Source organism: Hemicordylus capensis, chromosome 1 (genome assembly GCF_027244095.1).
Source record: "Hemicordylus capensis ecotype Gifberg chromosome 1, rHemCap1.1.pri, whole genome shotgun sequence".
Classification (NCBI taxonomy): Eukaryota; Metazoa; Chordata; class Lepidosauria; order Squamata; family Cordylidae; genus Hemicordylus; species Hemicordylus capensis.
The window spans coordinates 382,777,557-382,801,324 of NC_069657.1; the positions used below are offsets into that span (position 1 = coordinate 382,777,557).

The following is a 23,768-nucleotide window of genomic DNA, read 5'->3' on the forward strand; positions in this document are numbered from 1 at the left end:
ATAAATTCTGCCAGACTAATTTTATCTGCTTTTTAAAATTGGGTTACTAGTTTAGCGGATTGGAAGAATGCTGTGGAAAGTGGGCAGGTAGTAGTAATTTGTATTCTGTCACTGACCAGACTAAGTTAATTATGACTAAGTCTCATGTGAATTAATGAGGCTTAAGTAAGTCATGAATTATCAGTAGTAAATGAGAGTGGGTTCATGGTTTGTCATTGAAAATCTCATATGCTGCCAGAGAATCTAGACTTAGAACACCTCAGAAACAACAAAACCCAGTACCCCATGGGTTAGCAACCCATGGGGGTGGTTGCCGTCCTCTGTGCACTACACCACCACTCGCTCTGGGCCACCCCAGAGCCCCCTAAGTGCAGTTATGGAGCTGCTGAAACCTCCATTATTCCCTATTGAGAAAAACCTTAAAGACGCGTACACTTCAGCAAATCACAAAAAATCAGCCCTTTGCCCAATTCCTTTGAAATAATTCTGGTAGCTTCCTTGCCCCCATTGGGCACTACCACCCACCACTCTCTGCTCTGGGCCACCCTTTCTCCTCTACATGAAGTGATACATTTGCTGAAACCTCCATTATTCCCTATGGGAGGAATAAAAAAACAAAAAGGAAAAAACCCACCTTCAGAAATACACAAATAATCGCAGGAGTCTCCGATTGCTTTGCCGTTTGGTGGGTGGTAGGCACCCCTGGGTGCCTACCACCCACCCCAGTTTTTTGCCCCTAGGTACTCTACATAGGGAATAATGGGCAATAATAATAAATTTCAAAAATTCATTAAAAATTGTAGGAGTGTCCGATTGCTTTGGGGCTGGGGTGGTAGTTGGCACCCATGGTTGCCTACCACCCAACCCAGTTTTGGAGGCTTGAACCAGTTCAAAATGGTTCAAAATGAACCAAGCTCAGTTCGGTTCGAATTCAAACTGGTAGGTTGAACCCAATGCCTGGTTCGGTTTGAGTTTGAACGGTTGAACCAAACCGGTTTGAATTCAAACTGGCTTGCACATCCCTAACAACTAGTTGGAAAGCCATACTCAGAGTGTTCATCAGTTGTTCCTAATCAAACTAGAGGGAGGTTTTGAATGGGGTCCTGCAGAGTTCTTTCCTGGACTTGGCATTCTTCAACATTTTTTTTTTAAATCAATAACTTAGATGAAGGGGTGGAGGAAATCCTCACCAAATGTTCAGATGAAACAAAACTAAAAGGGCTAACTAATCCCTCGGAAAACAAGAATAAACTTTAAAATTACCTTCATAGAACTGAATATGTGGTTGAAACTAACAAAATTCAGCAGAGACAAATTCAAAATCCTTCATTGATGTGCAGTTCTAGGACGACAGCAGTGTGATACATCTGCAAAAAAGGCTAATGCGATTTTGAGCTGGATTAATCTAAACCATTATTTCCAAGTCACAAACAGAATATTGCCGCCTTCTGCATGATCCCAACAGCACATTAAGGTCATTGAGAGGGGTCTGTCTTGGGATGCCGCCAGTTTAATTGGCAGTGACTTGGGAGCAGGCCTTCTCTGTAGTTGCTACTTGGCTGTGGAATGTGTTCCTTACATATATTCAAGACTTAACATCTTTATAGACCTTTAAAAGAACCATTAAGATGCATTTTTTTTAGCCTGGCTTTTAGTAATCTTTGAATGTTTTAAATTGTTTTAAATCATTGTTGTTGGCACTTTGTAGGTGATGCTAGGAGGAGGTTTGTGTGCATTCTTCCTCCCTCCCTCCCCCTTCTCTCTGATTGGGATGGTCCAGCTAGCTCCAGGATCTGTGGAAGGCCTCCTTTCCACCCCCTGGTTGCTTGTTGTTCTAATTGCTCTAACATCGAGTAGCTGGGCCAACTCTGCCCATTGGCTGTGTGAGAGACAGCTAGCCGGGATTTTCCAACCCTTTAGCCTTAAAAGAATGAAGACTCTGCCAGAGGTGCAGCCTCTGGGGCCGGCCGCCTGCAGGGGGGCCGGCTGCCTGCAGGAGAACCTCCTTTTGGTGGCATCCTTTGGGGGTGGGGCCGAGGGGTGGGGCCAATGCATTGTTTTTGAACTCCTGGAAGGGAGCCTCCTGCTAATTACTCTGTTGCTGAGTCTGATACAGGTATGTTTTGAGCCATCCAGAGATGGGGAGGCAGGGGACAGCTCTGGGGCAGCTATTCCAGTGCTGAGGAATTGACAAAGATTTGGTGCTCGTAGATCAGCAGGTCATTATCAGGAAGGGAATTAAAAAAATTAATTGCGGTTTCCCCTTCAATCTGGCCTACACTACACCAATTTGACCTTGGAGAGCAGTGCCTACAATTCACAGAACTTCACCTTATTACTTTGTAATGCCAGGTCCAAAATAAGTCAGATCATACATGACTTGATGTGTGTGCATTATGGAGACCTGGTCGGGAGAGGTTGGTGGCCCAGTTTGGTCCCAGATCCTCCTTGTAGGTTACTATGGTGGAGCAGGTGAAAGGATGTGGGTGGGGAGGTGGGATGGCTGAGGTTTATAAGAATACAATTTCCCTTACCAGAACCTCTGTCAGGGAATTGACCTATGTCGGATGTATGTACCTAAGTCTAGGAACCAAGGATAGATTGGGACTTCTGTTTGTTGGTCAGCAGGGTGATCAGTACACCGAGTCCCTAACTGTGCTGACGGACCTGCTTTCTGAGTTGGCATTGGAGTGGCCCAGGTGGTTGGTGGGGGACTTCAGTGTCTATTTCCGGACTGGGTTGTCAGGAGCGGCTTAGGAGTTTGTAGCAGCCATGATTACTATGGGCCTATCCCAAGTAGTTCCTGGACGGATGCATGATGCTGGTCACATGCTCAATTTGTTCTTTTGCTCTGATCAGGGTGCTTTTCCGTAGGTGGGGACTCCTGTCATCTTCCCATTGTCATGGATGGATCACCATCTGGTTAAGGTAGAACTTGCAAACATAACCCACCTATGCAGAAGTGAAGGACCCATTAGGTTGGTATGCCCGAGAAGGTTATTGGATCCAATAGAATTCCAAGAACCCTTGGAAGGCTCTGCTAATGATTCTGTCGATGCTGCGGTATAAATATGGAATAATGAACTCACTAGAGTGGTAGACATAGTTGCTCCTAAACATCCTCTCCGACCTGCTTTAGGGTCATCCCCGTTGTACTCAGAAGGACTATGGGAGCTGAAGTGGAGAGGCAGATGACTAGAGCACAAGTGGATTCCAAGAACGATTCCAAGAAGCCTTAGAAGGCTTTAAGGTTGGTTCTGCCAGCGATTCTGTTGATGCCCTGGCTCAGACCTGGAATAATGTGCTCATTAGGGCAACAGACATGTTTGTTCCTAAGCGCCCTCTCTGACCTGCTTTTAAATTAGCCCCTTGGTATATGGAAGAACTACGGGGACCGAAGCGGCAAGGTAGACGGCTCTAGCGCAAGTGGAGAAAGACTCAGTTTGAATCCGACTGATTACAACACAGAGTGTATTTGAAGATCTATGCTCTGGCAATGTGTGCAGCAAAGAAGCAGTTCTTTTCTGCCCACATGGGCAGAAATTCATGTCCAGCTGACTTGTCTAGTGGGCTTGTTCGTGCCCACTCCGCCTTGAATTTGAACTTAGAACCATCTGTCACTCGCTGTGATGTCTTTAATGACTTTTTGTGTGGATAAAATCTCTTGTATTCATGCCAAACTAGACTTCACAGTTATTGCAGAGTCTATTGTAGAAGTGTCCAGCAACTCCTTTTGTAGGATTGAATTGGTTCACTTTCAGTTTATTACTCCTGAGAATGTGGACAAAGTGCTTTAGACTGTGCACCCCACGACCTACTCTCTTGACCCTTGCCCAACTTGGCTTATTTCATCTGGCAGTCACATTATTAGAGATGGTCTGGTAAATATCATAAATGCTTCTCTGAGGGAGGGCAGGATGCCTCCTTGTCTTAAGGAGGCTATTATTAGACCTTATCTGAAGAAACCTGCATTGGATCCCTCAGAGTTGGCTAATTATAGACCTCTTTCTAATCTTCTTTGGTTGGGCAAGGTGGTTGAGTGAGTGGTTGCTACTCAGCTCCAGGCAGTTTTGGATGACACAAATTATCTAGACGCATTCCAAACTGACTTTTGGGTGGGCTATGAGGTTGAGACTGCCTCAGCCGGCTTGATGGATTTTCTTCAATGGGCTATCGACAGAGGGAGTGTGTTGATCCTTTTGGATCTCTTGATGGCTTTCAGTACCTTCAACTATGGTATCCTGATGGGTCACTTGAAGAGGTGGGATTGGGGGCACTGTTCTGCAGGGGTTCCATTCCTACCTCTCTGGCAGATTCCAGATAGTGTCACTTGGAGACAGTTATTCTGCAGAGCATGAGTTATAATGTGGAGTACGGGTGTACACAAAACCACCTGGCCCGTTTTGGTTCGAGTTTGAACTGAACTTTAACTTCACCGGGCCAGTTTGGTTTTGGCCTCCTTCGACCTCACCCCACCCACCCCCGCCGCCCTTGGCTATTTGGTTTGGTTCTGGAGTGTGTGTGTGGTGATCTTTTTTTTTTTTTTTAAATTTCTTTCTTATTTTTAATTTACTCCCTCTGGGGGGCTTCTCCAAGGTAAGGGTGGGGGTGGGGTGGGGGTCTGCGGAGGTTCCCCCTCTCCCCGCCAGCCTTCCTTTTCCTAAAGATTGCCTGGTTCAGGCATCTTCGGCCCTTTCCAGGCCTATTCCCTGGTGCGGTGGCCATTTTGGAGGCCACCATGTCTGCGCAGTAGGACCCTGCATGGTCGGATCATGCCTCCAAAATGGCTGCCATGCCAGGGAATAGGATTGGAAAGGGCTGAAGATGCCCGAACCACGTGATTTTTAGCTATAGGAAGGCTGGTGGGGAGAGGAGGAACCTCTGTGGACACCCCTGCCACATTGAAGAAGCCACCCCGGAAGGAATAAGTTAAAAATAAAAAATAAAAAAAATTCAGATGAATTTTATATGAACTTATTTCTTTCTGATAAACACACTTATGTCTTGCACTCAGCCAAATTCTGTACGGCTGCAATTAAAATTCGCTCATGGTGTGTCAGAAACAGTCAGTTTTAATCATCCCTCCTTTTTCCTTTTAATTTGATTTTATCCTATATTTTTTCTCTCAATCTTCTATGTAACTGATTTTTAATATGTATATGCATGGATGTGTTTATGTTGATATATACTCTATGGGTAGATTTATTTGATCTGGATTGTGTATTTGATCAAATAAACTGAGCTGAAAAAGAAAACTTTTTTTTTTTAAAAAGCGCAGTGAACCCCCAAACTTTGTGTGTGTGTTCAGTACGGGGTTGAGCTGAACTGGGGGTGGTTCGTCTCGACCCCAAACCTTTGAACCGAACCGATGTGATGAACTAAATGTCAAGCTGCAGTTGAATCGAAATAAGATGGAGGTACTGTCTGTAGGGGGTTGGGACCTGAGAGATGGTTTAGTTCTGCCTGTTCTGGATGGGGTTACATCCCCCCTAAATGATCAGGTATGTATTTAGGGAGTGCTCCTGGAACTCAAACACTCCCTAATTTCTCAGATTGAGGCTGTGGTCAGGAGTGCTTTTTATCAGCTTCAGCTGATATGCCAGATGTCCATTTCTGGAGATAAATGACCTTAAAACAGTGGTACATATGCTGGTAACCTCTAGGCTTGACTACTGTGATGCACTCTACATGGGGCTGCCCTTGTATGTAGTTCGGAAACTACAATTGGTATAAAATGTGGCAGCCAGCTTGGTCTCTGGGTTTACCCGAAGGGACCATATAACACCAATTTTGAAAGAACTGCTCTGGCTGCTGATAAGTTTCAGAACAAAATAGAAAGTGCTGGTTATTACCTATAAAGCCCTCACTGGCACCACTGTTTTAAGGTTGTTTATCTCCATAAATGGATGTAGCTGGCAAATCAGCCAAAGCTGATAGAACCACTCCTGGCCACTGCCTCAATCTGATAAATCAGGGAGAGGTTTGGGTCCAGAAGTACTCCCAGACTCTTTGCAGGGGAGTGTAACTCTCTTCAGAAAACACAGATCTAAATCACTTCCTAAGTCTTGATCTCCCACAATGAGTATCTCCATCTTGCTTGGATTCTGCCTCAGTTTGTTCTCCCTCATCTAGCCCATTACTGCCTCCAGGCAGGTATTTAGGGAAGTTAGGCCATTTCCTGATGAAGGTGACATGGAGAAATATATTGGTGTTATTAGCATACTGATAACATGCTGCACTAAATCCCCTGATGTTCTCTCCCAGCAGTTTCATGTAGATGTTAAAAAGCATTGGAGACAGTATGGAGCTTTGTAGGACTCAATAAAGGAGCTTTTGTTTTGAAGAACAACAGTCTTCACACAATCTGAAACCTACCCGAGAGGTAGGAGCAGAACCACTGCAGAGCCATGCCTCCCACTCCCAACCCCTTTGGGCACCCAGAAGTATACCATGTTGGATGGTGTTGAAAGCTGCCGAGAGATCCAAAAGGATCAACAGAGTTGCACTCCCCTGTCAATTCCTAATTGGAGATCATCCAGCAGGCCAACCAAGGCCATCTCAATCTCATAGTTTGTCCGAAAGCCAGTTTGAAATGGGTCCAGATAATCTGCTTCCTCCAAGACAGCCTGGAGCTGGAATGCTACCACCCTCTCAATCACCTTGCCTAACCCTGGGAGGTTGGAGACAGGCCTACAATTGCCCAATTCTGAGGGATCCAATGCAGGACTCTTCAAGACTGGTCAAATAATTGCCTTCCTAAGACAAGGAGGCATCCTGCCCTCCCTCAGAGAAGCATTAATTAATCTTAACAAGGTCCTTTCCAATACCTTCACTGCTAGATCGTATAAGCAATGTTGGACAAGGGTCGACAGAACAGGTGGTAAGTCGCAGTGTCTCAATTAGCTTGTCCACATCCTCGGGAGTCACAAACTGGTCCAATTTAATTGGTCCAATTTAACCACTTAGGAGGAGCTTCTGGACACCTCCAGAATAGACTCTGTGGTAACTGTAGAGTCTAGTTCAGCTTGAATATGAGAGATTTTATCTGCTAAAACCTAATTAAAAGTGTGATGTGAACTTGCAGAAGCAATGTGTGCAGAAAAGAACTGCTTCTTTGCTGCACGTATTGTCAGAGCATAGATCTTCAAATACACTCTGTGTTGTAATCAGATTCGAGCTGAGTCTTTCTCTGCTTGCACTAGAGCCATCTAACATGCCGCTTCAGTCCCTGTTGTTCTTCCGTATACCAAAGGGCTAATTTAGAAGCGGGTTGGAGAGGGCGCTTAGGAGCAATTATGTTTATTGCCCTAGTGAGCACAGTATTCCAAGTCTGAGCCAGGGCATCAACAGAATCGCTGGCAGAACCGACCTTAAAGCCTTCTAAAGCTTATTGGGTCCTATGGGATCCAATAGCCATTTTGGGTGGACCATCCTAATAGGTCCTTCACGCCTAAGGAGAAGGGTTGAGGTTGTGAATCCAACCTTAACCAGATGGTGGTCCATCCATGACAATGTGGAAATCACAGGAATCCCCACCCATGGAACACCTTCCTGATCAGAGCAAAAATCCAAATTGAACATGTGACCAGCAATGTGCGTTTGTCCCAAGACCACCTGGTATCAGCCCATAGTTGTCATGGCTGCTATAAACTTCTGAGCTGATCCTGTTTCCAAAGTTAAACATTAAAGTCCCCCAGAACTACCTTCCTTGCAGAACCCAATAACATCTCTGCAACAAAGTCAGCCAGCTCAATTAGGGACTCCGTTGGGCAGCGGGGTGAATGATACATCAACAGAAGTCCCAGTCTATCCTTGGTCTCCAGACGTAGGTACACACATTCACTATAGGCCAATAAACTGACAGGAACTCTGGTAAGGGATATATTATTCTTATGTACCACAGCTAGTTTTCCTCCCCATCCATGTCCTCTCACCTGCTTTACAACAGAGTATCCTGCTGGGAGACGCTGGCCCAAAATGGACCAGTTGGGTCGATCCAGGGTTCTGTATCAGCTTCCCCCATCCAGCTCTCTGTAATACATACCAGGTTAGCTCCATCATCCACAATTAAATCATGGAAGATTTCACTTTTATTTTGAATCGACCTGGCATTGCAGAGAAGCAAGGTGAGGTTCTGTGGGAGTTTGATACTGCTCCCGAAGGTCAAAGGCTGGCAGGGAAGCTGGAAGGGATAACTGTTAAATTTCTGATCTCCCTTCCCCTGTAACGGCCTGCTACCCTGCCAACGCTGAATCTTCCTCTATTCTCCCCCCACTGCACTCGAATCATCCCAGGGACAGTGAACATGCTCCCCCCAACTCCAGGGTCACTAAAACACATACCTGTATAGAGTCTAGCAAATAAACAGAAATGTTCTTAAGGCAGCAGAATAACTTGACTCAGTCCTCTCTCCCACCCCCAAAAGCCAGCTTCCCTGGCACAGCCCATGGTTTTATAGGTGTAATGGCTAACAACTCCTCCTCCTGGCAGTAAACCCAGGTGAAAAGTATGTTAAAATTAGCCAAAAGAGAAGAGGCAGCCCACAAAGTAATGGCACAAACATAGCAAAAACAGCAATAAAAACAACAACCCACAACAGGCCCAGCAGAATCCCTTTGCTTTCAGATCTCACAAGTGTCCTTGGCTGTCTGCAGCTGAAAAACAAACAGATAAAGTAAGATAAATGGAGGCGGGGAGCGGATCTCAGCACTCCAGATCATTACCAGTTCTTCTCCCAATTCATATTTCAGGAAGACCCTGAAAATGTACCTGTTTTCCCAGGCTTTTAACTAAAATTGAAATTTTAATGTATTTTCTCTTTGAGATTTTTATCTGTTTTGTTTAATTGTTTAATATTTTTACATTATGTTTTAAGGGTACACCGCCTGGAGATTTCTATGTGGGGTGTTATAGAAATACGATAAATAAATAATGAATGAGTAGTTTGTTTTATTGTGTTGTATTTTCTATTGTGAACCGCCTAGAGCCTCAGAGTCAGTCAGTCAGTCAATCAATATTTCCATTTTATTTTGACTAGCCAGTCCTCACCTGAATTCTTGTCCCTGTCCAGCCCAGCATAGCTCCATCCCAGTGACTGTTTGCTAATGCTAAATGACTGGTTTTTTGTTTGTCTTGTGAGACTCTTTGGGATAGGGGAGAAGCAACGTTGTTGGCTCTAGTAGGAATAAACTAATTTAAATCCAAGTACTTTGACTAAGGGGAATTGTCAGAGGGGTGTGTGTGTGTGTGATGAGGGTGCATTTGCACCCCTGTTAGCTTCGCATGGATACAGCAAAGAGTACAGTAGGCTCTCTTTAATGTCCAGTCACTTAATGTTGCACAGATACATATGTCCCCTTGCCTGATGTATACTAGTCCTCCATTGCCTAACTTGCACTATAAAACAGGTTGGCATGCAAGGCAACTGCTAAGCTTGGTCACATGGGCACGTGGTCACATCATCCCTCCAGTGGCTGTTGCTGGTATCTATCTTGTTTCTTTTTAGATTGTGAGCCCTTTGGGGACAGGGATCCATGTTCATTTTTCTTTCTTTATGTAAACTGCTTTGGGAACTTTTGTTGAAAAGCAGTATATAAATATTAACCATCGATACTCTGCAGCTTGATATTTTGGGTAATGGTAATTTTCAAAGTAAAAAAATCCTCAGCTCAATGTATATCAACTGGCATTTAATGAAATTTCCAAATCAGATGTATTCCATACGGTCATCAATGGAATAAAAGAGTGGTTTGGGATTGGAGCATTAAGGTTAAGAGACTATGGAGAAGAGAGGAGAAACATTCATTATGTCATATTATACAATTTTAATAACTCAGTGATGTGCCCCCATTACTCATACACTGCACACAACTATAGGAATTGTATATCATATTTTTTTTAATGTTTAAGCAATATTGTGTGTCATCTTTTCTCTTCTCAATTTCGTTAGCACTTACCATATTCAGGTTAAGTAATTTGTTTCTTGGACATGCACATGGAATTATGCATATGAGCATATTTTTAATTTTACAGCTTTTGAACTCCTAGAGTGCTTAGTTAAAGGCAAATTATCACATGGCCACCCGTAAGTTAAAACTTTGTTCGTGCTAAATTGCATTATGAGCCAATTAACTCTCAGCTAATCTTTTGGTCATGGTTAATTAATCCCTTCTTTTGGTGTCATCTTTGAATAACATGTCTGTGTAATTGGTCAGCCTACAATTGTCACATGATACTTCAAATGTGGCTTTATTAAGAGGGATATTCCCTGCCCTCTTCCAAGGTTGCACACACACACAAATTGACAGCAAGCATGAGTGTGATTCTAATTTAGGTGTGGGCTTCCTTTGGACTGGAATGCAAACTTTAGCAGTAGGAGAAGTGATTGGTACAGATTTGTGGGAAAGTATTTTAAGAATGGCTAACAGATTTTATAAAATTGTTTATTTAATTTAGTAGTACATTTTGTTCAACAGCCCCTAAAGACATGATCTAAATTAAATAGGGCATTAGAAAACGTAAAATCTTATTGCTGAAACAAATGGGCATTTCTGCAATGGGATAACAGCTGATTAATGCAAGTACAGGGGAGGATTAAGCTGTCTGCCACCTATAGGCAAAAAGGCTTATGCTGCCCTTAAAAGGAAAAAGAAGAAGAAGCTGCTTTGTGGCGGCGGGGGGGGGGGGGAGAGGAAAATTTCCCCCTTTTACTTCAATTTTTTTTAAAGCCACGGCAGCGGCAATAGCTGCGGGGAAGTGGGCCAGAGGAAAGGCCCCCCCCTTTACTTCAATTTTTAAAAAAGTGATCTCAGTAGCTTCTGTGGGGAGGGTGGCAACCAGTCAAGGGGAAAGTTCCTCCTTTTGCCCCCTACAAGATCACCATTGCTGGCAGTGGGATGGGGTGCAGTGGTGCTGGCTGTAGGGAGAGTGGGGGGCAAGGAGTAGAGAGTGCCCCCCTTTTTAATCTCTAAAAGTCCACCGCTGACTGCGGCAAGCTCAGCTCCTTCCTCTTCCCCTCCTCCAAAGTGAATGCACTCGAGCTGATGGCTTAAAAAAAAATTGAAGTAAAGGAGGGGGAACTTTCCTTTTGCCCCCTGCCACTGCCCCCAGAGACAGAGAGGCAAGGCAAAATTTCAGGAGTTGCTCCTCAGATTTTGCCGCCATAGGCAGCTGCCTCCTCTGGCTCTGCACTAATCCTCCACTGTGCAAGTAATAATGAAGTCTGAGTGCTAAGTGAATTCTTTTTTAATAGAAACAGTCTGCCTGTTCAGTTCTCTTAAATAACATTTGGAGCAATTGGAAACCTTAAAAAAGGTCATAGCAGCAAGACACAGCCTTGAATGATATAACGTTTCCAATCAAACCAGTCTGATTGGTATTCTCAATCAAACCAGTCTGCTTATGGGTGATGCTGATTCAAAAAGAATGTTAAATAGTATATAGTTAATATCTCTGACAGATTAATCTATCTTGTCATCTTTTAACCGTTCGACAACTATATCATGCAGCTTTATTTTGTCATTAGAGCTTGCTTGTAGACATGTGGAATCTTTATAGTTCTTTAATGGTTCTATTTAAACACTAGAGTGTTCATAAAATTATATGACTATTAATCAACCATGGTATTCATATGGGGATCTTGGAGGGATGGGACTGGAAGACATTGTATTTTACAGACTTCCCAGTGGATTAATTCCAGGAGATGGTGCTTGGGGAGTACTGCTCCACCTCATGGCGATTGAGCTACAGGGTGCTGTAGGGATCCATCATGTCCATTATATACTGTTGGGAAAGATCACCCAGAGGTGTGGGCTGAGTATGCTAATATACTGATGTCACACAGCTCAAGTTCTCATTTCCAACATTTAATCCCAGGGAAGTAGTGGAAACTCTGCACAGGATGAACAAGCTGAAATCTTATCTAGATAGGATGGTGGTGCTGTTTATGGTACTGTTGTGCAAAAATGGTTCATTCATACACACACACACACACACACACACACACACACATTTCTATACTGCCCCAAACCAAAGTCTTGAGGCAGTTCACAATCATAAAACAATACAAAAGCACAAAACATTAAAATCAATTAAAACTACAAAAAGCTACCTAAAACCAAGAACAATTTACAATATTTAAAATTACAAAGCTAAAAGGACTGGTTAAAAAGATGAGTCTTCAGAGATCTTTTAAAAACTGCTAGAGATGTGGAGAGTCTTGTCAGCGGGAAGCGCATTCCAAAGTCTTGTCAGCGGGAAGCGCATTCCAAAGTCTCGGAGCGACAACTGAGAAGGCCCGTCCCTGAGTGGCCACCAAACGACTTGAAGGTAGCCACAGATGGGCCTCCCCTGATGAACGTAATGGATGATGGGGATCGTTCAGAAGAAGTCGCTCTCTTAAATACTGTGGGCCTAAGCTGTTTAGGGCTTTATAGGTTATAACCAGCACTTTGTATTTTGCCCAGAAACCTATTGGCAGCCAGTGTAACTCCTGTAATATAGGAGTAATATAGTCTCTTTGAGATGACCCAGAGACCAACCTGACTGCCGTGTTCTGTACTAATTGCAGTTTCTGGATTATGTACAAAGGCAGCCCCACATAGAGTGCATTGCAGTAATCAAGTCTGGAGGTTACCAGCAAATGTACCACTGTTCTGAGTGGTTCTGATAAAAAGCACTTCTGGCCACTGCCTCAACCTGAGAAACCAGGGAGAGGTGTGAATCCAGAAGCACTCCCAAACTGCGTACCTTTCTCTTCTGAGGAAGTGTGATCCCATCTAGAACAGGTAGGTCAATATCGTTTCCCGAGTAACGACCCCGCACAACAAGTACTTCCATCTTGTCTGGATTCTGTCTCAGTTTGTTATCCCTCATCCAGCCCGTTACCACCTCCAGGCAGGCATTCAGGGAGGATATGCCTTCTCCTGATGAAGCTGACATGGAGAAATAGATTTGGGTGTCATCAGCATACTGATAGCACCCAGCACTAAATCTCCCAGTGGTTTCATGTAGATGTTAAACAACATCAGAGACAATATGGAGCCCTGAGGGACCCCTGAGTATTGAACCAGTTCACCTTAAATTTGGGCTGGTTTGGGGATTTGATTGTGGATTGAACTGGGGGCAGTATGGTCCTTGCTCAAACAGAACCATGCCTAGTTTGGGTGAACCAGTTCGTCATGGTAAGGGGTGGCCAGATGGTGGTGGCAAAAGAGGAAAAAAGGTGTTTACCAGGGTGGCTGCCGGCGCGGCTGCTTGCTACCTCTCAGCCTCCTGGTGCGGCCCCAAGCATGCTCCCTCCCCCTTTATCAAGCTGTCAGCTCAGTTCTGGCCTCTGCACATTCCTGGAGGCTATTTGCACTGGATTTGAACACTGGATGTTGGTGTTCGACTTGTAGTAGATGGGGATTATTCTTTTCCTGAAAGACAAAGTTTGCAATTTGGGGGTTGCTGCTGAAATCAGCATTGTCCCTTTATGCTCAGAGGAGTGCTGTGGCCAGGGACACCTTTTGCCAGCTTTGACTGATATGTTGACTGCATGTCATTATTTAGAAGGGAAATAACTGTAGTTACCTGTGCATTGCAGGACTTGTGTAATGCTTTCTATGTGGAACTGTCTTTAACCCTCATCTATTCTGGAGTCATGATTTTTTACACACAAGTAGGATTTCCTACTCCCAAGTAGCCCTATTGGTTACATTGGATGCCTCACATCTTTTCCAGGCAACAGAACCTACAGTAATTTTAACATTTCACTTCAGGGAAGTGCAGCAGTAACACTCGCATCGCAAGCATGGCACCCTGTGTGACTGCACAACTCACTGAGGACTTCAGCTAATAAAAATGAACATTTAAAATCCCACACTAATGATGATCCAGCATCTCAGTTCTCAGCATTTCAGCTGAAAGGACAGACCTAAAGACAATAATCAAAGGTCTGGGAGCTGATATTCTACAGCTATTTTCTCATGATCACCACATTTTTTGTTTAGTTGCTTGTCAGCTGTTCTTGAGCACATGCTTCTTGAGTACACACAATACCAGCATCTGCTGTCCAACCAAGACAAATACAGATAATGGTTCCCTTTGTGAATGTTGTTGCATCTCTGGGAGTATGTCTGATTTGTGTTTCATAGTGCCTACACAGGGCAGCTCCTTGCTCAAGAGAGCCTCTGCCCACTATACACTGGGGAAAAAAATATCCCCCACCACCATCCTCTGAGGGCAGGATCAGATGAACACAGCACTAGGATCAGATGAACACAGCCCTGTACACATGATAACATTAGGGCCAAGGCAAGAACACACCTGCCCTGATGTCACTGGTGGATATGCTGATGTGGTCTTGGCGTATCCTTTAATTGTGTGAGAGATGCACTCATAAGAACAGCCCGGCTGGATCAGGCCCAAGGCCCATCTAGTCCAGCATCCTGTTCCGCACAGTGGCCCACCAGATGCTGCTGGAAGCCACAGGCAGGAGTTGAGAGCATGCCCTCTCTCCTGCCATCACTCACCTGCAACTGGTACTCAGAGGCATCCTGCCTTTGAGGCTGGAGGTGGCCCACAGCCCTCCGACTGGTAGCCATTGATAGACCTCTCCTCCATGAAGTTATCCAAACTTCTCCTCCATGAAGTTATCCAAACTTCATTGTGAACTTCATTCACTCCTCTTCATTGCCCCTCTACGTGCACTCCAACAAGGTTTTGGAGTACATGTAGAGGGATGATTAACCTGAAGCAACCCCAGATGGTGTTCTGTGGCTTTGCACATTACTATACAACTTGCCGACCTACTTGTTTTTGTTGCAGTCCTCCAACTTGCTTCCCAAGGTAAACATCTCCTGTCAATGGGTAGAATGTTGACTAGTTAAAACCTTTTAGGTAGAATGTTGACTAGTTAAAACCATGAGTTGTTATGGTGGCTAAAATCCCTGCTTCTGAGAGGTCAGATGCTTCTGGATGTTTTACTTGTTCTGAACACGAGTTCTGACATTGTGGGAGGGGCTGGTTTCATGTGCTCTAACTTGGGAACACAGAACTATGCAGTGCCTCAGACTGTTTTTCAGACACTATCATCTTTCATGGTCAATTGAGCATGCAAAAGAAGAGAAAACTGAGCTTTCCAAAGAGAAAGAGGGTGTGCTCTCCCACCCCAAATGGCTTAACATGGGAATGGTATGGAGCAGGGATTCTCAGCTTTGGGTCCTAAGATGTTATTGGACTTCAACTCCCATAATCCCCAGCCAAAGGCCATTGGGGCTGGGGATTATGGGAGCTGAAGTCCCATAACAACTTGGGACCCAATGTTGAGAAACCCTGGTATAGAGAACACTCCACCATGGAAAGTCCATTCATTTTGGGGTGGTTTTTCTCCCAGCTGACTTAATGTGGGAATGGGATAGAAATCACCCCACCATAGGGACATGGAATAAGGATTCCATTCATTTCTGGGGTGGTTTTCTACCCTGTGTCATATTTTTATAATAACATAACTGGTGAAGTGCCAAACATGAAAATATTGTGTACCAGAGTGCAGGTAAGAGTTTGATAACAAAGGCATACCTGGGAGTACAGTGTTTTGCTTGTTTATGCACCTTTACTAAGTTTGGAGTGGAAATCTACCCCCAAATCTAGCAAAGGTTAAAGATCGGCTTTAACTGGCACAAAATGAAGCTGAAAGAATGTTGATGGGAGCGAGCTGACTAGAGCATTACAGGTGTTATGTTTCAGCTTAATCGACTACTGGTACACTTCTGGGCTGAATTTGAAGTATCATATTTACCCAAATAGAAGATGACCCCCTTAAAGATAGAGGTTAAATGCAGTTTATACCTGTATTTATCCTTAAGGAACAACTTTGAATTTAAGATGACTCCACCATTTCTAATATCAAAGACCCTGGAAAAAACCTATTCTTGGGCCCAGGTAAATACAGTTCTGCTACTAGTCTTTAAAACTTTAAAAGAGCCAGCATGGTAGTGTGGTTAGAGTGCTGGACTAGGACCTGGGAGACCCGAGTTCAAACCCCATTCAGTCATGATACTTGCTGGATGACTCTGGGCCTGTTACTTCTCTCTCAGCCTAAGCTACTTCACAGGGTTGTTGTGAGGAGATACTTAAGTATGTAGTACACCGCTCTGGGCTCCTTGGAGGAAGAGTGGGATATACAATGTAAAAATAAATAAAAATAAAATAAAACCCTAAATGATCTGGGACCTTAAGGACTGCTTTCTACCATATTAAACTAGACTCTGGCTTAGAGATCCTGCTCTCTGGCCTACAATTAACAGAAATTGAGTTGGCAACTGCTGTTCAGTGGTGGCATCTCAATTGTGGAATTCCCTCCCCAAAGAGGGCAGGCAGACTCCGTCTCTTTCTGCTTTTAGATGGGTGGTTAATACTATGGTTTGGAAAGAAACAGTGGAATTAACAGTTTAATTCCACTGTTAACTCCCCCACCCCACCCCGCTTTATTTATTATTATGTGACTGGTTTGTTCAGGTAGCCCTTGTTATCTGCAGTCCCAGCACCCATGTTTTCGCATATCCACGGTTGGACAGTGTAGACCCCACCTCATTAGCCGCAGTTCAAAAAATAGGCAAAATTTGCCTATCCACAGTTCCTGGATGGCCAGAAATTATCTCCAATATTATTTCCATCAACATGGGGCCATTTTGTGGCTCATCTTAAAAATAAAAAAAAATCCCTGTGATTCTTTCACAGAAAATTGAACGAATTGGTGTGTTGTTGTTTTTTGGTGTGTGTGTGTGGGGGGGGGGCGGCTTTCCTGGACAGCTGGAGACTTGGAGAGCATGATACAGAATTTCCTTTCTCTTACTTCTGCCTCCTCTGTGTTTGTTTAGTTCCTTAAAAATCTTCAGAAGCCTAACTCTCCCATTCCCATTGACTCAAGGCTTCGTTATCTGCAGTTCCATTATCCGTGGTAGTGGTTCTGGGCCAGAACAGGACCCCCATGGATAACGGGGGCCACCTGTATTTGTTGTTTGAATTAATAGTCTGACTTTTATTATTGCTGTTTCTATTTTGATGTGTGAAAGCTGTTTTGGTTTTGAATGAAATGCTGGATATATATGTATTAAAATAAATAAAACATTTTAAGATGCCCACTCTTTGATCCTAGATCACACATGCTTTACCTTTGAATATTGTAAATTCTACACATGCTAGAGGAGTGGGATGACCCTGCCCCCACAGTCATTCCTCTTATGCATGCTTTGTATATAATATATAAATAGCATCTACATGTGTAAGCCCAGTTCACGTGAGTCTTGTCCCCTGATTGGTGGCATCAGTGGATAAAAAAAGACATGAATTAGATTCCAGTGCATTAATTTTAACACTTGATGTTGAGGATAATGTGAGTCAGGTATACATGCATGGACCCTGTTTACATGTTGTATTCAGCACATGGCCATTTAAAAGGACAAGACATTGGCAACCATTATACTCAGCTATATTTTTCTAGTGAAACACATATGTGCATCTGCAGGAAAGATAAAAAGTTCGCATTTAATCATCAAGGTGCTTTGCTGCTTTTCATTTGAATTTCTGTTCCCAACTTGGTTTCTAGTCAGATTTGAAAACAAAGGGTTGGATCCAAAAGGGTTGCTTGTGCCAAGTGGAATGCACTTTTGATTAAGTATAGGGAGATCCCTGCTTTCTACAGTTCCTGCAGCTACATCTCTGCACTGAGGATTACAAACCCTCAGTAATGGCTTTCAGGAAACTGCAGTAAGGAGGAGGTAGAAAAGCTTTTTACTGTGACTTGTACTCCACATAATTATCTTGATCCAATCAGTTAAATAAGTATTTAGCATAAAACACAAACATTTAAGGGAAACTAGTGTAGATACTGTTTTGATATAATAATCCTAATTAAAAGATATTTATATTAATGTCATAGATTACAGAATATATTGTGAGTACTCATTTTTTGCTTTTTCTTTCTACAGCTAGTTGATATGGAAAAATGGGTATGTGCTTTTGACTCCTGATCCCAAATATCCCTTGTTTATCACTGAGTCAGTTGTCTGTGGTTTTTTTGTATTCTGTATGTATCACAACACTAATTTGCTGAGCTCAAAACAAAGTTTTATAAGTATTTTTAGAATGTCGGCCAGGACTTTTGTCTCTGAAAGAGGTGACAATCCTTTCAAAATAATAGATACTTTCCCTGCAATTATAATTCATCACTGCAAAGTAAAAAACACCCTATAAGGGGATTCTGCTTTGTTTTGAGCTTTGCAATTTCATCCTGTAAATGCACATCCTGTAAACTTCTCATTCTTTGTCTTTATGCATCTTAATTGAGCAATGCATGAATACCACAATCCTGTTTATAATGAATGTATTTCTGTATTAACCAGAGTGAATTAAGCCCTTCTAGGCAGGTAACAGCTGCCAAAGAATATACAGAAACAAATCACTACATAGATGTTGTCAAATCAGCATTTAGATTAATTTCTGAATTGTATATCTGTATTGAAATATGAGTTTCTGTAAATAATTCAGGTCTGAAACTTTTGAAAGGATCTCTTCCATTTTGTCTGTCTGCATGTACAGTAATATTGTTGTCAATAATGTACACATCTGTGCACGCAAATAATATATTCTCTCAGTTCAGAACCTCTTGAGCATGTTTATTTTCTGTTGTGTATTTTCAGGCATTGGCACTCAGTATATTTGCATTTTTAAAGAAAGCAGAATAATCTTTTTCAAAAATTTCCTGTCTACGTGATTCTCATTTTTATTTGTTACTTGTACAAATTGTGTTTAATTTTTGTTTTGAATTACTGCAGCTGCCTGCTGAAGTGACTTACAACTTAATATTCTGTATTAAGAATACACTTTATGTATTAGCATTTCAAAGGAATTAAAGTAGGAGCCACACTATATCTTTTAATACATATTTAGCATCTAAAATGTAGATATTTCAGCATCTAAAGACCTGGTAGAGAAAACGGTCTCTCCAAATTGTCTATTCCTTAACTGGAAATTAAAGTATCCTGAGACATAAGTCTGCAGAAGTCATACCTTGTACCAATCAAGACAGCCTACTTCCCATGGAACTCAAGATGTGATTAAAAGCATGGGTGTGTTACTTTTGCATTTCTATGGAGTTCCAGTTGACATGGAAGAGTTTTCTTCTTGGTGTCTTTGGTGTCTTGGTGTCTTTGCAAAAGAGCTGTATTCTGACTTTTAGTACTTTTTTATTTTGTATAAATTCTGTAAAATAATTCAGTGAACATTAAATGAACATAAACCTGGGAATTGCTTTGAAAATGTTTCCATTCTATTGAAAGTAGCAATAGTACTGCATTTCTAAGAGAGATGTGGTGAATACTGCTAGATAACTTACTTATTTTTCCATATGGTTATTAGCACATCAACAAGTCTACATACATAATGCAAAATCTCCGACTTTTCTGGAAGGGAGGGAGATTCCATTCTAGGCATTGATTTGGTCTTCACAGGCATGTTAGAACTAATGGCCTTTGTCTTAAAACAAGAAATGTTCATTTTTAACTTACCTGTCATTGAATTTTATAGTTTACACAGCAACTGAAAATTACATCTTTACTAAAGGAGTTACAAGCTGTTATATGTACAGTAGTCCACTGTATGATACTACATTTTCAAGCTAAATAAGCATGTGCTTCAGTGAGTTGTCTCTGCAAAATAAATGCTTATTGAATTTTAGGGATATGTAAAACATTTCTACATTGAAATGGGCGGTTTTGAGTGTTTTGAGCTCGGAACAAAATAACCCCATTTTGATTTGAAATGTCTGGACATTTTGAGTGCCATTTAAGCCTGCTTTTGCATTGCTGATTGGTTTTTTGGCATTGGTTTCTGATCCTATGGGTTGTTTTTTGGGGGGGAAAGATTAAAAATTGCCTCTTTGCCCATTTATTTTGTGGGTTGGGTGGTAGGTAGCACCCATCATGCCCTATCACCCAACCCACTTCGGGGTCCTAGGAGCTACCCATGGGGAACAATGGCATGTTTCGAGTTTCCCCATTATTCCCTATGGCTGAAATACTTGAAACATTTTGGGTTTTGTTTCGTTGAAACAACCTGGTCGACCACTGTTTTGATGTTCAGTGTTTTGTTTTGAGCACAAGACAAAACACAATATTCATTCACTGCACATCCCTACTAATTTTAATGTTCTAGATTGTATCATTAGGGCAGTGCTCTTCTTATTACCTACAACAATGTTCTGTGCTTTTAAAAAAAGCATAGTCGAATTACTACAATATCAGAGTATTAGGATTTTCCTATGTTATTCAAGTAGGGTTTTTTGAGGTGAAATATAAACAATTGGAGATCAAGAAAAATGAAAAGACCATATTATGCAAAATTGCATCTCATCTGCCTGTTCTTTTAAAATTTATACCTCGTATGCTTTCAAAGTTCTTGAAAGTTGGGCTTTTTAACATATGTATGTATTTTACATAAGAGATTATACCTAATGGCTGCAGATTATCTGTTTAGCAGTACTAATGTATAGCAGATGATATGAACAGCTAGAAACCTGACTGAATTTCCCATGTTACAAATTGGAACCCCATTTTCAGAGGGGAAGCCCCAATAATATTCAGGGTATAGGATATTCTGCATGTCATTAAGAAAAAAATAGCTTGTTGAGAGTTAAAATGATAATTTAGTATTCTAGTAGTACACTCAATGAGAAGCCAGTGGACAAATCCTTTACAGTGTCATGTTCAATCAAGAGATAAAATCACATTGAGCATTTACCAGTTAGATTGTTCCTAAAAAGAAAGCTTTTGCACAGTCAACAGGTGGCAACCTATTCCCCTTGCAAGGAAAGGTAGGTGTGATGAAGCAGGTTCCCCATATAAATTGCCAAAAGCTATACTCGGCAAGCTTTAACATTCTAGACGGCAGCCCGACTCTAGAACTGCACAAACCTATGAGGGTTCATCTATTATCATCTTGGCCAAGATCATTTTTCTTGTTACTGTGTTAAAATGTTTCTCTATAAAAGATCCCTTACCATATTTTGAATATAAAGTTCAACACCATCATCTGCCAGAGCCATCACTGGCTTTCCTAAACAAATGTGGTTTGCCAAAGGCAATACCCAGCTGGTACATACCCACCTTCCAAATGTTCTGGTTGACTTTCCCCCCAAATCTTATCCCACTGCAGCAGGGTTGTGAGCTCCTTGCTTCTTGGGAGTACTATATTCATTCAATTTTAACCCCTAGGAACAGCTCCTTAATGAGCCCAAAGTGTCTAACCACTCGGCTAATGAGTTCTACATCTGAGATATTGCAAAGATGATTCTTACCAAGGTGTAAAATAAGGAACAAAGGCAGTTACTATACTCATGCTGCCTCCTGAAGTGGGGCATAAGTAGCCCCCTTTGCATGCCTCTCTGTTCAAACTAATCTACTCACTACAAATCAACTTTGCCCCTAGAAGACAATAATTTGGCCATTGATCCACCTCTTTAATAATGAATCTCAGAGATAAATCTAGTGAGCTTCAGAATTAACATGTACACCACTCCATGTCACCAAGCTATGATACCAGGGTCCCCAGATGGCCTACTACATTAATTGCACACCCCTGCCTCCAGGGTACTCACGTACACCCATAATGGATGATGGTTTAATCAGCCGCCTCCTATCAAGCCCAAAGAGACATATACAGGACTCTCCAGTGCCTAGATGACCACAGCTTCATAATCAACCAGGAAAAGAGCCACCTTCATCTGACACAGTTTCCACTCCCCATACCAGGGATCACTGAGGAGAGGACAGGGCCGGGAGGGGGAAGAGTGGCATGTTCCACTACTCTCGCAAAACCCGAGAATGGGATTTGGGTGAAATATCAGGACTTGCAAAGCCTGTGTGAGGGTATATAAGGGAGCACTGGCTGATAATGAGGGCCACAGGGCTCTGTGGTCACCAGGAGTCAACATCGACTTGGCAGCACACTTTATCTTTACTTTGAGGAGGGTGAAGAGTAACGATTGCCCAGAGAACTGGAGAAGACCGAGCCGTGGAGCATCGGAGAAGGGGGCTTATAGGTGGCACAACCTCCTCTCTTTAGCTCACGGCCTCTGAGGCACTATTGGAAGGAGCCCCAGGACTCCAGGGGACTACAAGCTGGACATTGGCAGGAGGAAACCCCACCCTCTGTGATATAGAGCTTTAGGAAGGTGGAAATGGGAACTGACAACCTAATCCATATGCTTCCCATTTCTTTTTTCTGGAAAAAATAAACAGAGAACAGGGTGCAAGTAATGTGGTTTCTCAGTTTTCCTCCATCTTGTTTCTGGAAGTGAATTTAATGTTTAATTGGAAGGAGTATTTGTAGCTTACCTGTAAAGCCGCAGTGGCAGGGAGAGTGGCGAACAAATGAGATTGCTTTCCTAGTTGCCTATGTCTTACAGATGTGTCTGCATGTAATTGAAAAATCCCTGCCATTTTCAAAAATAGAATGAACATATTTTACAGCACTTAGCCAAGCTCTCTTATCCTCTCTCTAGATATGATGTCATAGTTGACACTAATATGTGTCTTAACCCACAAAATGCTGGCTATAGTTCTGAAAGAAGGTATGGGTGGATGCCAGTGGGTGTTAGTACAAGTGTAATAATGCCAAAGTATAATAATGATCAAGTATCATCATCATCATCATCATATCCCACTGTATATCCAAACCAATTTACTGGAGTAAGATTACTCTAGTAAATCTTACTTGACTAAATTTGTTTGGCTGTACATTGGGATGATAGGATGATGTCTTACTCCTGTTATAAAATTGTCCAGTAATCCTTACAATGAGGTACAAATTGACATCCACCTTTGTGTTCTTACAAATTCCTAGTCAGATGTAGCTAATGCCCCCTTTCATGGGTCTGGAATGGTTTCAGTTGGCTAATAAGGCATGGGAGAAGAAATAATTCTCACAATGTAAAGCAGAAAGGGAGTAAATGTCACATGCTGTCTTTTTTCAATTCATTTGGTTGAAGGGTGTTGCAGGAGGTCCTGTAGTTAGTTACGTCAGATTAATTATCTGTTCAGGGTTTGGAAGTTAGCACAGTGGTCCTGCCTTATAAATGGTGGCTTTGGTATATCCAAACTTGTTGAGTCATGTACCTGGAGAGAGGATGAGAGAGATCAAGTTGGACTTACCGATGAGTTGCTAACCTGCTTGGATGATCTAACCTGCTTGGTGCATGATCTACCCCTTACATGCACTCATTCCCTAAGTATGGGTAAGGGGTTGTAGAAGGAATATCTGTGTGTGTGTGTGTGTGTGTGTGTGTGTATAATTCCTATCCTACCTTTTGTTCCCATGGGCCTAAAAGTGGCTTATAATAATTTAAAACATCATAATAAATAATTTAAACATTTAATATATCACATTATGCAAGCGGGAAAAGCCAGAGGACACTCCATCAACCATGACCAAAGGTGCAGCGAATGCCAGCTTTCTAAAAGCTAAGAGGGATGGAATAGCTCAAACTATCTGTGAGAGTGAGTTCCAGTAACTGAAATGGAAATACTGTAATGGAAAAGGCCCTGTTCTGTGTTCTTGCCCACTGAACCTCAGATGGAAAAGGCTTGTGAAATAAACCCTTTGCAGGAATGCTTAACAGGTAAGCAGGACCAAACGGCCAGATTATTGGATAGGCAAGGTAGGCATTTACCTACGGCGGCAAAATTTGAGGAGTGGAAAATTGCCCCGACTCAGATTCTAACTGCGAC

The 23,768-nt window shown here is 42.5% G+C and overlaps 1 protein-coding gene across 14 annotated transcripts in view; it reads left to right on the forward strand.

The window, feature by feature from the left end:
- RYR2 (ryanodine receptor 2) overlaps window positions 1–23,768 on the forward strand; it is a 625,908-nt gene that overhangs the window by 175,097 nt on the left and 427,043 nt on the right. For all 14 annotated transcript variants that reach the window (XM_053300231.1, XM_053300272.1, XM_053300252.1 and 11 more), the window contains exon 4: window positions 17,973–17,993. In XM_053300231.1, coding sequence (XP_053156206.1) covers window positions 17,973–17,993 — 21 coding nt within the window. The remainder of the gene's footprint in view (window positions 1–17,972; window positions 17,994–23,768) is intronic.